The 13174-nt window shown below is 36.3% G+C and overlaps 1 protein-coding gene across 4 annotated transcripts in view; it reads left to right on the top strand.

Annotated features, from left to right (window-relative positions):
* Positions 1-106: 106 nt before the first annotated feature.
* Positions 107-13174, top strand: part of cacna2d4a (calcium channel, voltage-dependent, alpha 2/delta subunit 4a) — a 97156-nt gene continuing 84088 nt past the window's right edge. For 2 of the 4 annotated variants that reach the window (XM_062064926.1, XM_062064924.1), the window contains exons 1-10: positions 107-988; positions 1092-1227; positions 2720-2801; positions 4299-4415; positions 4524-4583; positions 6565-6727; positions 6789-6920; positions 7144-7204; positions 11713-11863; positions 11937-12011. In XM_062064926.1, coding sequence (XP_061920910.1) covers positions 967-988; positions 1092-1227; positions 2720-2801; positions 4299-4415; positions 4524-4583; positions 6565-6727; positions 6789-6920; positions 7144-7204; positions 11713-11863; positions 11937-12011 — 999 coding nt within the window. In that variant the 5' untranslated portion in view covers positions 107-966. Of the gene's footprint in view, positions 989-1091; positions 1228-2719; positions 2802-4298; positions 4416-4523; positions 4584-6564; positions 6728-6788; positions 6921-7143; positions 7205-11513; positions 11611-11712; positions 11864-11936; positions 12012-13174 lie in introns of those variants that run through there. The other 2 variants (XM_062064925.1, XM_062064927.1) reach the window with 2 other exon arrangements.

Raw genomic sequence — 13174 nt, 5'->3', positions numbered from 1 at the left:
ACGCAGTCGGTGTGTATATTTGTTTGTCCATGTGCGTGCATCCTAGCCATGTCTCTTAAGTGTATTAATCCAAACCATTTGTACTTTGTGATGCATTACAACTACAGTACTATTTATAGTTAAGTGTAAGCCGATGTTGGATGTAGTCATAAAATGAAATGTATTAAACATTAATTTCGTACAATCTATGCACATTCTGCTTAATTTGTATGTAATTTGTAGTTGTTGATTTAAGATAATTTGTGCACTTTCAGCTGCCTAATCAGTGAAAGTCCAAATACAAAGCACAATCGAAACGTTTTGCATTGGTAGAGATGGTGTATAGTTGTCTGTACTGTAATATGCACTACTGCATTTGTCCGCTAGAGGCTGTTTACATGACAGCCCTGTAACAGTGATACCTTGATATGACATGACAAGACTAATCACAAGATTGATGCCTGACAATCATACAATGCCATTTACAATGTCAAAGAAGTAGGAAAAAGGGTAAAAAGACAGAGGGTCAAAGAAAAAGAAAAAGATGGGGAGAGACAACAGTGTTAGAGATAGTAGAGGGATAGGATTCAAGGAGGGAGGGGTTTGATAATCCTGCTTGGATTAAGAGAGAGAGGAAGTCCCAACATCCCTCTCTCTCACACTCTTCGTCCCTCCAATCAAATGTGGATGACAGTGAGTTAAAAAAAAGACAAGTTAGACATCTCCAATACATCAAGGAATGTTGTGTTGGAATAATGTGGAGATGGAAGTCTAGGAGGATGCTTGTTAGGACTGCTGAACTTTGACATTTTAATGTCTGGATTTCTTTTATTTTAAACCAGGATGTCATGGAGTCTGCAGACAATCAATGCCTCTTCTAAGCAGGTTTTGGAGCTTTGCAGGCTCTTTGCATGTCATCATGGACAGTGCTGTGGTCTGGAACGTCACGCCAAGCCTCTGCCGGTACTGCGGACTTAAACACAAGTGATGCTTGGACTTCTTAAAGAAGGCAAGAAGGAGCAACTTTTTTATGTTAATTAGCAGTTTTACCACAATGTAGTCCAGATGCTGTAGTTCTTGCTGTGTTTTGAACTCTCAAATAACTGATGCAGAGATGGAAGTCGGCGGTGCTGGACCACGTCACATAAATGGGACGCGGCGAGGGATGCTGGTGATGCTCCCGTGGATTATCCTCTGCACTTCTCTGTGGATGGTGGTGAACGGCCAGATGAAGATCTCCCCGGAGACGTCAGTAACTTTTCATCTGTATAGTAATAGCATCAATTAAAGGCTTCTTTATCATTATTTTTTATTTTCAAACAAGCCACAGTACATATGCACCATTCAGGACTATTACAGTGTCCATAACAGCCAAATTACATGTAATAATGTCCAAAAATCAGCCCTTACAAAGCAAATAATGTTTACATTTACCGTAATGTTATTATGGTTACATTTAACATGTTGTAGTTTTCAGTCATATGGGACCATTATAATGTCAATACCAGCCATATTTGATTTATTAATGTCTAAAAATCAGCCTTTATGAAGCAAATAATCCTTACTTTAGTTTATATTGTGGTTTAATTTAACAATAGTTTGGTGTATGCAATACAGTTGGACCATGTGGTACTGTTATATCATCAATAGCAGCCAAATTACATGAAATATTGTCTTAACGTCTTTTTTTACAAACCAAATAATGCTTGAGTTTCATTTTTGTTAGGGTTTAATTTAACAACATGTTGTACTTTGCTGTACTTTTTAAACATATGGGACCATTATAGTGTCAGTAACAGCCAAATTACACATACTAATTTTTAAAAATCAGCATTTATAAAGCAAATAATACTTACTTTAGTTTATATTGTGGTTTGATTTAACAGTATGTTGTTGTTTTCAATACATTTGAACGATATAGTACTGTTATATTATTAATAGCAGCCAAATTACATAAAATATTGTCTTAAAAGTCTGTCTTTATGAACTAAATAATTATTGCGTTTAATTTAACAATATGTTGTTGTTTGCTGTACTTTTTAACCATATAAGTCAAATAACAGCCAAATTAGACATACTAATGTTTAAAAATCAGCCTTTATAAAGCAAACATAGCTTACATTTTTTTTTATTATTGTTTAAATTTGGCAGAATTGTGTCTTAATATTTTAGTGCCTATATATTTTAGCTGCACAAGAGTTTTAAAATGTTAGACACAACTGCATTAGGATTATGATGCATTACACAATAATAAGCATATTGTTAACTAATTTCTCCTTATTGACACATTTATTGTCAATAAACTCATTGTCACGTTTATTATCAAAAGCATTGTGATCCAACTCTGCATGAATGAATGCTTATTTTGGAATAAACGTATCATGGCCAGCAGGCTGTGCACTGACAAACCTTGGGCCGGCTCCCCATTGGCCGAACCATCTGTCGCATCCTGTCTGTTGGTCACTATTACGTCCAAAAATGAAACATGACAAAGCGGGGAATAAATTGCCGACCTGGCCGGCCGGCGGACAACTTTGCCTGTCACCTTTCGATGTAATCTCTCTGAAACATGGGCGCCTGCGACCTTCCACGGACATTCAATTAGGCACAACTGCACCTTTTAATCACACCCAATGTAACTGAGTCATTCTTAGTTTGAAATGACAACATTGCAGGATTGCAGAGTATTGTGTGATTTGCCAACATTGTGTATCTACTTTGTATATTTGTTGTGTTGCAGTGTGCAAAAGTGGGCTGTGACCTTTGGTAAAGAGATAGCGGCGCTCTCCACCAAATACTCCGGAGCTAAACTGCTACAAAAAGTAAGACACTTCTTATTATATGCACCGCAGGTGAATTGATAGAATGATGCATTGATACATTTATAAATTACTTGACAGATTGATACATTGTTAAATTAATACATTAATAGATTCATACATTGATAAATTCAATATATTGATTGATTTTTGCAGGAAATTGCTTGCTTTTGTTGCTGCAGCTGCACAGTATAATAGACATGCAACAGAAAAATACGTCTCACTAAAATATTTACTCATGAAGATAATTTTTTTTACAAATCTATTTATAACACAACTTTTATTTATTTTTTTGTATTACGGACGGCGTGGCGAAGTTGGTAGAGTGGCCGTGCCAGCAATCAGAGGGTTGCTGGTTACTGGGGTTCAATCCCCACCTTCTACCATCCTAGTCACGTCCGTTGTGTCCTTGGGCAAGACACTTCATCCTTGCTCCTGATGGGTCCCGCCATCAGTGTGTGAATGTGTGTGTGAATGGGTGAATGTGGAAATACTGTCAAAGCGCTTTGAGTACCTTGAAGGTAGAAAAGCGCTATACAAGTATAACCCATTATTATATTGAGATAGGCTCCAGCGCCCCCCGCGACCCCGAAGGGAATAAGCGGTAGAAAATGGATGGATGGATGGATATTGATGTTTGTTTTATTCATATAGAATATGTTATTAGTTTCAATTATGCAGTATACTTTACAATAATAACTACAATATTGCTTTGATACAACACATTGTTTTAGACTATTTACAGTATATCATTAATTTTTTATTGACTTATTTGGTAATTAGTTTATTATACTACCTAATAATAATAATATGTATTATTATTATAAAATAATTTGCCTTCATGCAAAACTTTTGAGATAATTTCCTCTTACAAAATTGATGATGGACTCATTTTAATTGCTTTTTTTGTTTTAGCCTCTTCGCAGTACAATAGAAATACATAACACAAGGCAAAATAAAGCATGCTAAAATGTGAATAATTCAGAGAAAATTAGAAATGTTAAACAAACAAACAAAAACAAAAAAAACAAACAAACAAAAAAAAAAATATATATATATATATAAAAAAAAAAAGCTTGATCGTATATATTTTACACATTTTTCCCATGTTTGAATGTTTATGAAATTATGTGGGGTTTTTTTTGTTTGTTTTTTCAATAAAGTGTCTATTGGGCAAGTGTACCTAATAATGATTTTTGCAGGTATTTGCTTGTTTTTGTATTAGCCAGTGCTGAAACAAAGATAATATGAAATAAGACACAATTACTATGCTACAATATTAGTAATTAATCCAAAAAATCTATATAGGAATAAAAACATAGTGTTAAATGTGTGTGTGTGTGTGTGTGTGTGTGTGTGTGTGTGCGCACGCGCCTGTGTGTTGGTAATTAGGCTGCACAGTGCATGCCACCCTGTAGAACCCCCCCTAGCAGGCATGTCCACCATCTGCCAACCATGCTAACTCATCTTGTCCTCATCACATGATTTGACTTTTGAAAGAAATATAAGGACGTGGAAGGTGTGCTGAAGATTGAGGAGGTGGATGGCGAGGAACTGGTGAAGAAGTTTGCAGAGGAGATGGAGGAGATGCTCGGGAGGAAGATGAAATCTGTCAAGGTATTAAAACTTTTTGCAATGAGCTCATAATAACAACACTATTGCTACATTATGATAAAATAATACAAACTATTATAACCATTAAAACATTTGTTTTCTTTATCATAGAGGTTAGCAGAAGCAGCAGAGGACGCTGATCTTTACCACGAGTACAATGATACGCTGGAGGTAATAAACCGTTACATCCCCTCGTTAGCTTTAGCTGCCTACATGAAGATGACTAATGGCACCTAATTTTTAGTCTAATTAAAGTCCTAATTTGGATCACCTTCTTCATAGACGACCAGCTCTTGCTTAATCATGAAATATACATCAAGAACCATTTGTTAATTACTGAGTGAGAAATTAACCCTTTCATGCAAAGTGGTCACTACAGTAGACAACAACTTAAAAGCACTTTTCTCTTGCATGCATGCTTCATGTCCATGTTACACATCAGTCGCTATAGTGGATGCTAGTGTGTCATGCCATAAGCCATTGGTCGAAGGTTGTAATAGCAAAAAAACAAGATGGCCGACGATAGATCGGCAACTAGCTAGATAGATAGGTAGATATATAGATAGATCGATGGATAGATGAATCCTAAAAATATACCCATGACATGACAGTGCAAAAAGCTAAGCAATATAAGAGAAATTATAATATGAAACAAGATCAAATAAAACAGTTCAGTTTCAGACAGTAATGTAGCAATAGTGCAGATCTGCACTATTGCTACATTGCTACAAATATTCGTCCCATGTTCACATGGGACGAATATTTGTCCATTCCTTCTATTCTAAAAGACCCCTTGCAGATATAAAAACATTTAAAAACATAGAGCAACAACAAAAGTAACTGTTTAAATTCATAGTATTGATTGTATAATTTGAGACATGCAAATCAAAAAACGTATCTTGTCAAAATGTTAATTCAGTTTTTAATAGAATTAAAAAATATTGTGTTGTTATTAGTCCTATGATGACACGGCGCTTTAATGACCATGGTAAATTAATTTCCATGAAATAGGAAATATTAGCTGGATCATAAAAAACATGTTAACGACTTTCTAAAGTTTTTGATATTATGACAGCCCTCTAACTCCTTTAATCCAATATTGCAATGCAGCTTGAGGCTGAGCCAATCAGTGACCACGATACTGAACAGCGCACTCAGTTTGGTTTGCTCTCGTCTCGGGACCAGTACTACTGTAGTATTGATATTTTTACATAATTCATTATTTCTTTATAATTACCTTTTGTTTATAAATTAATAAATAAATAATCTAACAAAATAAATATTAAAAACATAATAATAATTATCACAGATAAACATAACATAACAAAACATAACACAACATTACTTTTATTATAATTTTTCTTATTTATAAACATAATGCCATTATATATTTAACTTTTTAAAAATGCTTAATTTAGGCCAAAAAATAATACAAATGAATCAACGATAGCGAGAGAATTAAGCTGCAAACTTTAAAGCGCGATGTAGCAAAAAATGACTGTGATAAAAACAAATATCTTAAGTTAGGTTGCCATAATTTGTGCATAAAGGGTTTATATTAGTTAGTAAAATAAAAAAGAATCCTTGATTAACACATTTATCCAGATTTGCACCAACATGTAATACAACTATATTTGGAGTGACTATGAAAACAAAGACAATATATCGTCAGTATTATTACTGTTGAAGAAAAAAGTAATAATAAAGGACTCCGGTATACCACCACATGCATATGCTTGAACTCCTTCGTTCATTAAGGAAAACGTTTTAAAAAATAACCCCAAAATTCTAGATTCACACCTTTATCCAGATCTGCACCAAAATGAAATCAGTAAATAATAACACTTTAAATGTTGTGTGTTTAATTAATTGATTAATTTAATTGATTAATGTACAATAAAGTAATTAGAAATAAGCTGATAATTGTTATTTTCCTATATTATCATATTTTTAATCAAAAAATTAAACAGCGAAATGGCCACAAAACTGCTTTTTTTTATGTGCATCATGTAAAGAAAATAAAGTGCAAGAAGATGACCGCCTGCAGAAGTGTTTCTAATGTATTTGGTCACAGAATATTAGTAATGGTAATGCAGTGCAGTTGGACACTACTACAAAATAATAAACATAATCGTCTTCCACTCCTCCCCAGTTTGAATACTACAATTCCATGTTAATCAACATGGTAGACGAGGACGGCAATTCGCTGCCTCTGGGAGGAGAATTCCCCCTGGAGGCCAATGAACACTTCAGCAAACTGCCCGTCAACACGCAGCAAAGCAACATCCAAGTCCCTACCAACGTCTACAACAGAGGTAGGACGCCAGCAACACGCATACGTCTGATTCCCACCGTCATCATTTTACTCTGATGCAGATCCAGACATCCTCAATGGGGCGTACATGTCGGAGGCTCTGAATGACGTGTTCATAGACAACTTCCAGAAGGATCCCACGCTTACCTGGCAGTACTTCGGCAGCTCTAGCGGCTTCTTCAGGCTCTACCCGGGTACGACCTCCATGTTTGGCAACCACTGCACAAACATGGACCACTTAGTTTGCAACTGCAATTGGTGATGACTCAGTGTGTGTGTGAGTGACGGTAATTAGTTAGGGATTGGTGACACACTTCCTCATCCATCTATCCATCCATCCATCAAGGTGTAGCCAACCAGCAGATTTTCCATAAAAGTGCTGTGACGGCGTTGTTCTTTCTTTTTGCTGCTCTCCAGGGATCCAGTGGATCCCAGACGAAAACGGGGTGGTCACATTCGACTGTAGGAACAGAAACTGGTAAGGCTAACTTTAATGCTCTTTTATCCTGCACTACCACGAGCTAATGCAACAAAATTTATTTCTTACCTGTACTGTAAAGTTCACATTTGAATGACAATAAAGGAAGTATAAGTCTAAGTCTAATACAAAATATCTGCCTTTGACAGTTATTATTTTTTTACCCATTGGGTCCAAAATTACTCGTTTCGTAAAGTCTAATAGATGTAATTTTTTCCCCACTTAAACAACATCAAACCCTTTCAAAAACTTCATACTTAACATAGATACAATTCTTTTTAAAGATGTATTTTTAAATGTAATGTTTTCATGACCTTTTTGCCCTAAGAATGACAGTTTCTGTGGTAAAATAGGCATGATTTTTCTCAAGAAAAGTGGGTACAAAGTGATATATTTGGGATAATATAAAAATCCTAGCCAAGTTTCATACAGGTAGACTTTTTTTGTCATCCTGTCGCAAATTATATAAGCAGAATGTACACATTTGGTCTGGGGTTGAACGACACAATATGAGTTGCTATTGTATTAACACAGCAATGCTAACAATGACTAGGTGTCTACTAATTTTACAACTTAAAGGAGCCATATGAAATAATTTCATGTCAAGTCATCATTAAATGGCCCTGATATGTCAAAATGCATTAATAAATCATATTCTTTTTGAATACCTTTATAACTGATAATGGTAGTTCAGCCGGGATATGCTCATTTCAAAATTAGATTTACAGCCCCGAAATCTTGTTATTGTTTTCATTTCAATGCCCCGCCCTTCACCGTTTTACCAATTAGAACGTCTGCGAGTGGGTCACATCCAGGTTGCCAGTTAAGCACCGCCACCTTCGTCTAGCTACTGCTACTGGTAAAGTTACTAAACATGTCAGACTTTAGTGAATCTAAAAGGCGTCGTTACGATTCTCATCTTATTCATGACAAAGCCAGGAACAAAACGAGGAATCAATCAATCAATCAATCAATGTTTATTTATATAGCCCTAAATCACAAGTGTCTCAAAGGGCTGATCGTATCGGATGCCTTTGAAAGATGGAGACCATTCAAGGCGGAGAAGATGTTTTTCATCTGATGTCAAACTTGCTAATTTCCTCCTTGATAGGTAAGTAAGTAAGGCATTTACGTTTTCTTATTACTTGTAATAAATGGAAATCGGCATTTCGTATGTAAACTATATACAGTCTATGATCTTGTCTAACAAAGCTAGTATGTTTGTGCAACGAATGCTTAGTATGCTAGCCCAGTCAATGACACATCGACATATAGGCTAACGGAGGAAATATATGCCCATTAGCCTGTATTAAAGTTAGAGTTAAAGTACCACTGATAGTCACACGCACTAGGTATGGTGAAATTACTCTCTGCATTTGACCCATCCCCTTGTTCCACCCCCTGGGAGGTGAGGAGAGCAGTGAGCAGCAGCGGTGGCCGCGCTTGGGAATCATTTTGGTGATTCAAGCCCCAATTCCAACCCTTAATGCTGAGTGCCAAGCAGGGAGGTAATGGGTCCCATTTTTATAGTCTTTGGTATGACTCGGCCGGGGTTTGAACTCACGACCTAACGACCTCAGGGCGGACACTCTAACCACAAGGCCACTGAGCAGGTATAGTGTATGGTATATGTCGATGACAACTGACAGGGCAAAATATATTTTCGACAAATAAAACCTATGTAGATATGGGTAGTGTCAGTTCCTATTTTGTTTTCAATATGCTGATACACTGAGGAAATGGGGTCCAACATCAGCACGGCTAATTGCGGTTTCTGGTACTGTATGGGCATCAGGCACATTAAGGGTGGTATTTGCTTGGCACAATATAATGCATTACATGTAAGGATTTTCTACTTTGTGTATTGACTGGTAGTAGGCTATATGATTTATGCATAACGTGGTTTTTGCGTAACGTGGGTTGGCTCATAGAATCGCACCCTGCACTGAAAGATGGTGATGTGCGTAAATGGAAGAGAATGCAGTGCGTCAGGTTGGATGCAATAGGGAGTTATGCTGAATTAAATGTGGCGGTTATTTTACTGTCGGCCTTGGCTTGCCATCAAAGTAGGCCTATGCGATATATTATATTTTATTATATATAACTATTTTGATGGTGGTCTGTGCGGTCAAACTAGCAGGGTAATGCATGGTAATGCCAACAATCTGTCCCAACTCCCGACGAAAATATTGCTGTGTAACTTTACAAATACATTTGGCTAATTGACATTATTAAAATGTGGCATAATTACTTAGTAAACCATCTTGCAAGAAGCATAAACAAGAGAAACCTACAGTGTGGGACTCGTCGATTGCCATTTGAAGTTCCTTGGAGTAGGATTCGGATTTGGCTGCGTATCTGGCAACCTCAGTCATGGAGAGTGGGAGGGGACTACAGAATTTTGACCGTGACACAGTATGGCTCCTTTAATCTATCAATCAATCAATCAATGTTTATTTATATAGCCCTAAATCACAAGTGTCTCAAAAATCTACAACTTTTTCACTTCCGATACAATACCAATTGGAGCGTTGAGTCATGGCCAATTTAATATTAAGCCTATACGATATCAGCAGGAATCATACATGATTTTTATTATTTTGTAAATTTGTAGTGTAGAATGTTAGAAAAGGTTTGATCAAGTGAAGTTAGACAGAGAACAATGGTAGGTATTAAACACACTCACTATATATTAATAACCTTATGACAGACTTATGCTGTCTTTAAAGGGGAACTATTGTGCAAAACCAACGTTTCTTACCTATTGGTACCTGTTTTTGTGTATTTGAGATCTGCATAAGTCCCAAAAATTTACAATCAAACCATGGAGGCATAGCTAAGATATTATAAAACAATCTTGCCGTCCTTTATGCTTTCTCCAAACAAGCCGTTTGCAATTTGCCCCATTTGTGATGTTTTTTCATTTGAGGACGTCAGCTAATATATGCCAAAGTTTTATCAAAGAGCTTTACGCATGTCCGCCATTGTAGTCCGACGCTTTAGTCAAAAAGTTCCTTTTTTTTCTTCTATCCTGTTGTTGTTGGGCAAACTGGCTTATAGATGCGGATAAATCCCCCGCTGTTTCCATTTCTAATACAAAGTAGCGTATTGTTGTAAACTATATTACTCAGTAGACTCCATATGGAAGCGCTAAAAACTACAACATGGATGACGGGGAGAAGACACAGTCGAAGTGGAGGCACTAAATAAGACAACATAAAACTGCGCATCCTGAAGAGATGGTTAGAAAGTGGCTTAAAGATGGTCTGTAAAACATTATCTTTGAACAATTTTGATTGAAGGACCAACATTACAAGTTATGTAGGCCACAAGGAAGTGTTTTAAATGTAGAAAAAAAATCATAATATGACCCCTTTAAGTTCAAATGAAGTGGCAATTTCTTTTTGGTGACACCGGATGACTACAAAAATTAATTATGCCGTAAATTCAATGATGCGGACACATTTGTTACTGGATACTTTCTAATATGTTTCTGCCTTGGAGACTTTGTATGTGTAAGTAATATGCAACTATAATTATTTTATACTTGATTGACAAATGTGCTGTTTTAGACTGCAATATTGTTCAATGACACTTATTACTAAGTCTAACTTGTGTGCTTACGTAGCTGTTGTGTAGCTGCTAGTAGCCTATAGATCACCATGTTTACCTTTTGTTTATGAGTAAGACAGTAAATGTGCTGCAGGATTGCTTGTATCAACACTTGTGTCGAACATTTTACATGCAAGCCGATATCATCCGAAACATCGGACTGATATCCAAGATAAATATTGAAAGGGGACACCACTAATTTTTGCATTAGTAACTGCTCTCAATATATGTAATGTAATGTACTTTTACAGCCACAATAATACTCAAGAAATGCAAGAGTCATAACGACTCTGTATCCAAATTGACTTTTTTTGGAAGTCAAGTGTTGTGACTATAAGCAATAATAATTCAGCAAAGAGGTGAATCATGTTAGAATTAGTTGTTATAAGAACATATTACATTGTGCAAATGTACCTAAAGTGTGTAAATTGTTTTAAATACTTTTTATTATTGCCCCCTTTTATAAAAATGAGTAAATTATACAATTATTACTTCAGGCACAGTTCTGTTATTTGCAACACATTTGCTGTGTACCTAATGTTGAGTCCCATGTGTGTTTATTTAAGCATCTAGACATGCTATTGAGGGAAAAAGTGTGTCTATACATTTGACTGGTATAGTGTGAGCCGTAAATGTGATTTATCCCAAATGAAACAACGTCATGGGCCGTATAAGAGGAAATCACTTTCCAGGAACGCCGGCTGGTCCTTTAGACAGTGCATCCAGGAAGTCGGAAGTCAAACAAACAGATTATGGACCTGGAAAGTTGCCTTGGAGCAGCTGCTGCCCCAGGGGTGAATCTCATTTATGTGGACAAGCTTGTAATTAAACAGGATGAGAATAAAGAGATTAAAAAAATGAGATAAACAGTTGATGGATGTTATGTTTTTACTCAGGTACATCCAGGCCGCCACCTCCCCTAAAGATGTGGTCATTGTGGTGGATGTGAGCGGCAGCATGAAGGGACTCAGACTCACCATTGCCAAACACACCATCAACACAATACTGGACACGCTGGGAGAGAACGACTTTGTCAACATCATCGCTGTAAGTCCTTTTTGTGGCAGCCCAGCTGTAACAAATCAGGAGAATAAAGCTTCCTGTTTCCTGTCTTCTCCAGTATAGCGACTACGTTCGCTACGTGGAACCGTGCTTCAAGGGAACTTTGGTACAAGCTGATCTGGATAACAGAGAGGTACCAAGAAAACACACACACACGCACGGGTAATTAATTACATTAAGCACTCATTAAAGGTAAGCTGTCGTTTCTTAATGTCGTGAGGACAAAGGTTATGTCGTCCAGACAAACATTATTATATTATTTCAATTTACTTCCTGTCTGTTGTTGTATTTTTGAACGTGCTCTTTGCTTTCTTGTTCATCTGCTCTCTTGTTGTTATTCTGCAAAGCCTGCTTGTGTATGTGCTTGTGTGTCCTTGTATGTGCCTGTGTGTGTGCGCTTGTGTGTCTGCTGCCTGTGTGTCTGCTGCCTGTGTGTGCTTGTGTGTCTGCTGCCTGTGTTTGTGTTGGATACATGCTCTCCTCCCCCCTCAACTACACGCCACTACATTACAACATAAGAGATCAGGTGAGGTCACGGTGCTGCTGCTAGGTTTTAAACATGTCACATGACCGTGATAGGATGCCATGGGATTGGCTGGATTCCTGGAGAGGCGGCTGATTGAAGGCCTTCAGATGTTGGCTGACACACTTACGCATGAACTCATACGCACACACACAATTTAATATGATAAATATATATATATATATATATATATATATATATATATATATATATATATATATATATATATATATATATATATATATATATATATATATATATATATATATATATATATATATATATATTCAATAACAAAGCAAAAGTAATACTTGATTTAATTCAAATTAGATTAAATTAAGTATAATTTAATTTGATTCAATTAAATTAAAACCCAGTTCAATTCAGTGATTGTAGTATAACAGCTAAATACAACATTTTTAAATTAAATTAAATTGAGCCACATTTTAATTCAGTTGTATCAACACAACAACTAAATGCAACATTTGGCAAACATTGGCAAATGTACAACACTGCAAAGTGCTGCACATACACATATTGTTATAGATGAGCATTATTGTTATGTATTAATATTACCATCTGCTGTGATGCAGCTCTTGTATTCAATATGTGTACTCAACAAAATGTCCAGGCTGTGTATTTTGGGAATATTTTACGGTCTTGTTGTGTATTCCATATTATTTGAGTGTTGTAATTAGTCAGTGAGCCATGCTAATCCCACTCACACACCTACACACACACACATGCTTACACTCACCCTTTTTTATGTTAAT

Source organism: Entelurus aequoreus, linkage group LG12, assembly GCF_033978785.1.
Source record: "Entelurus aequoreus isolate RoL-2023_Sb linkage group LG12, RoL_Eaeq_v1.1, whole genome shotgun sequence".
Taxonomy (NCBI): domain Eukaryota; kingdom Metazoa; phylum Chordata; class Actinopteri; order Syngnathiformes; family Syngnathidae; genus Entelurus; species Entelurus aequoreus.
This window is presented reverse-complemented; position numbering and strand designations above follow the sequence as displayed.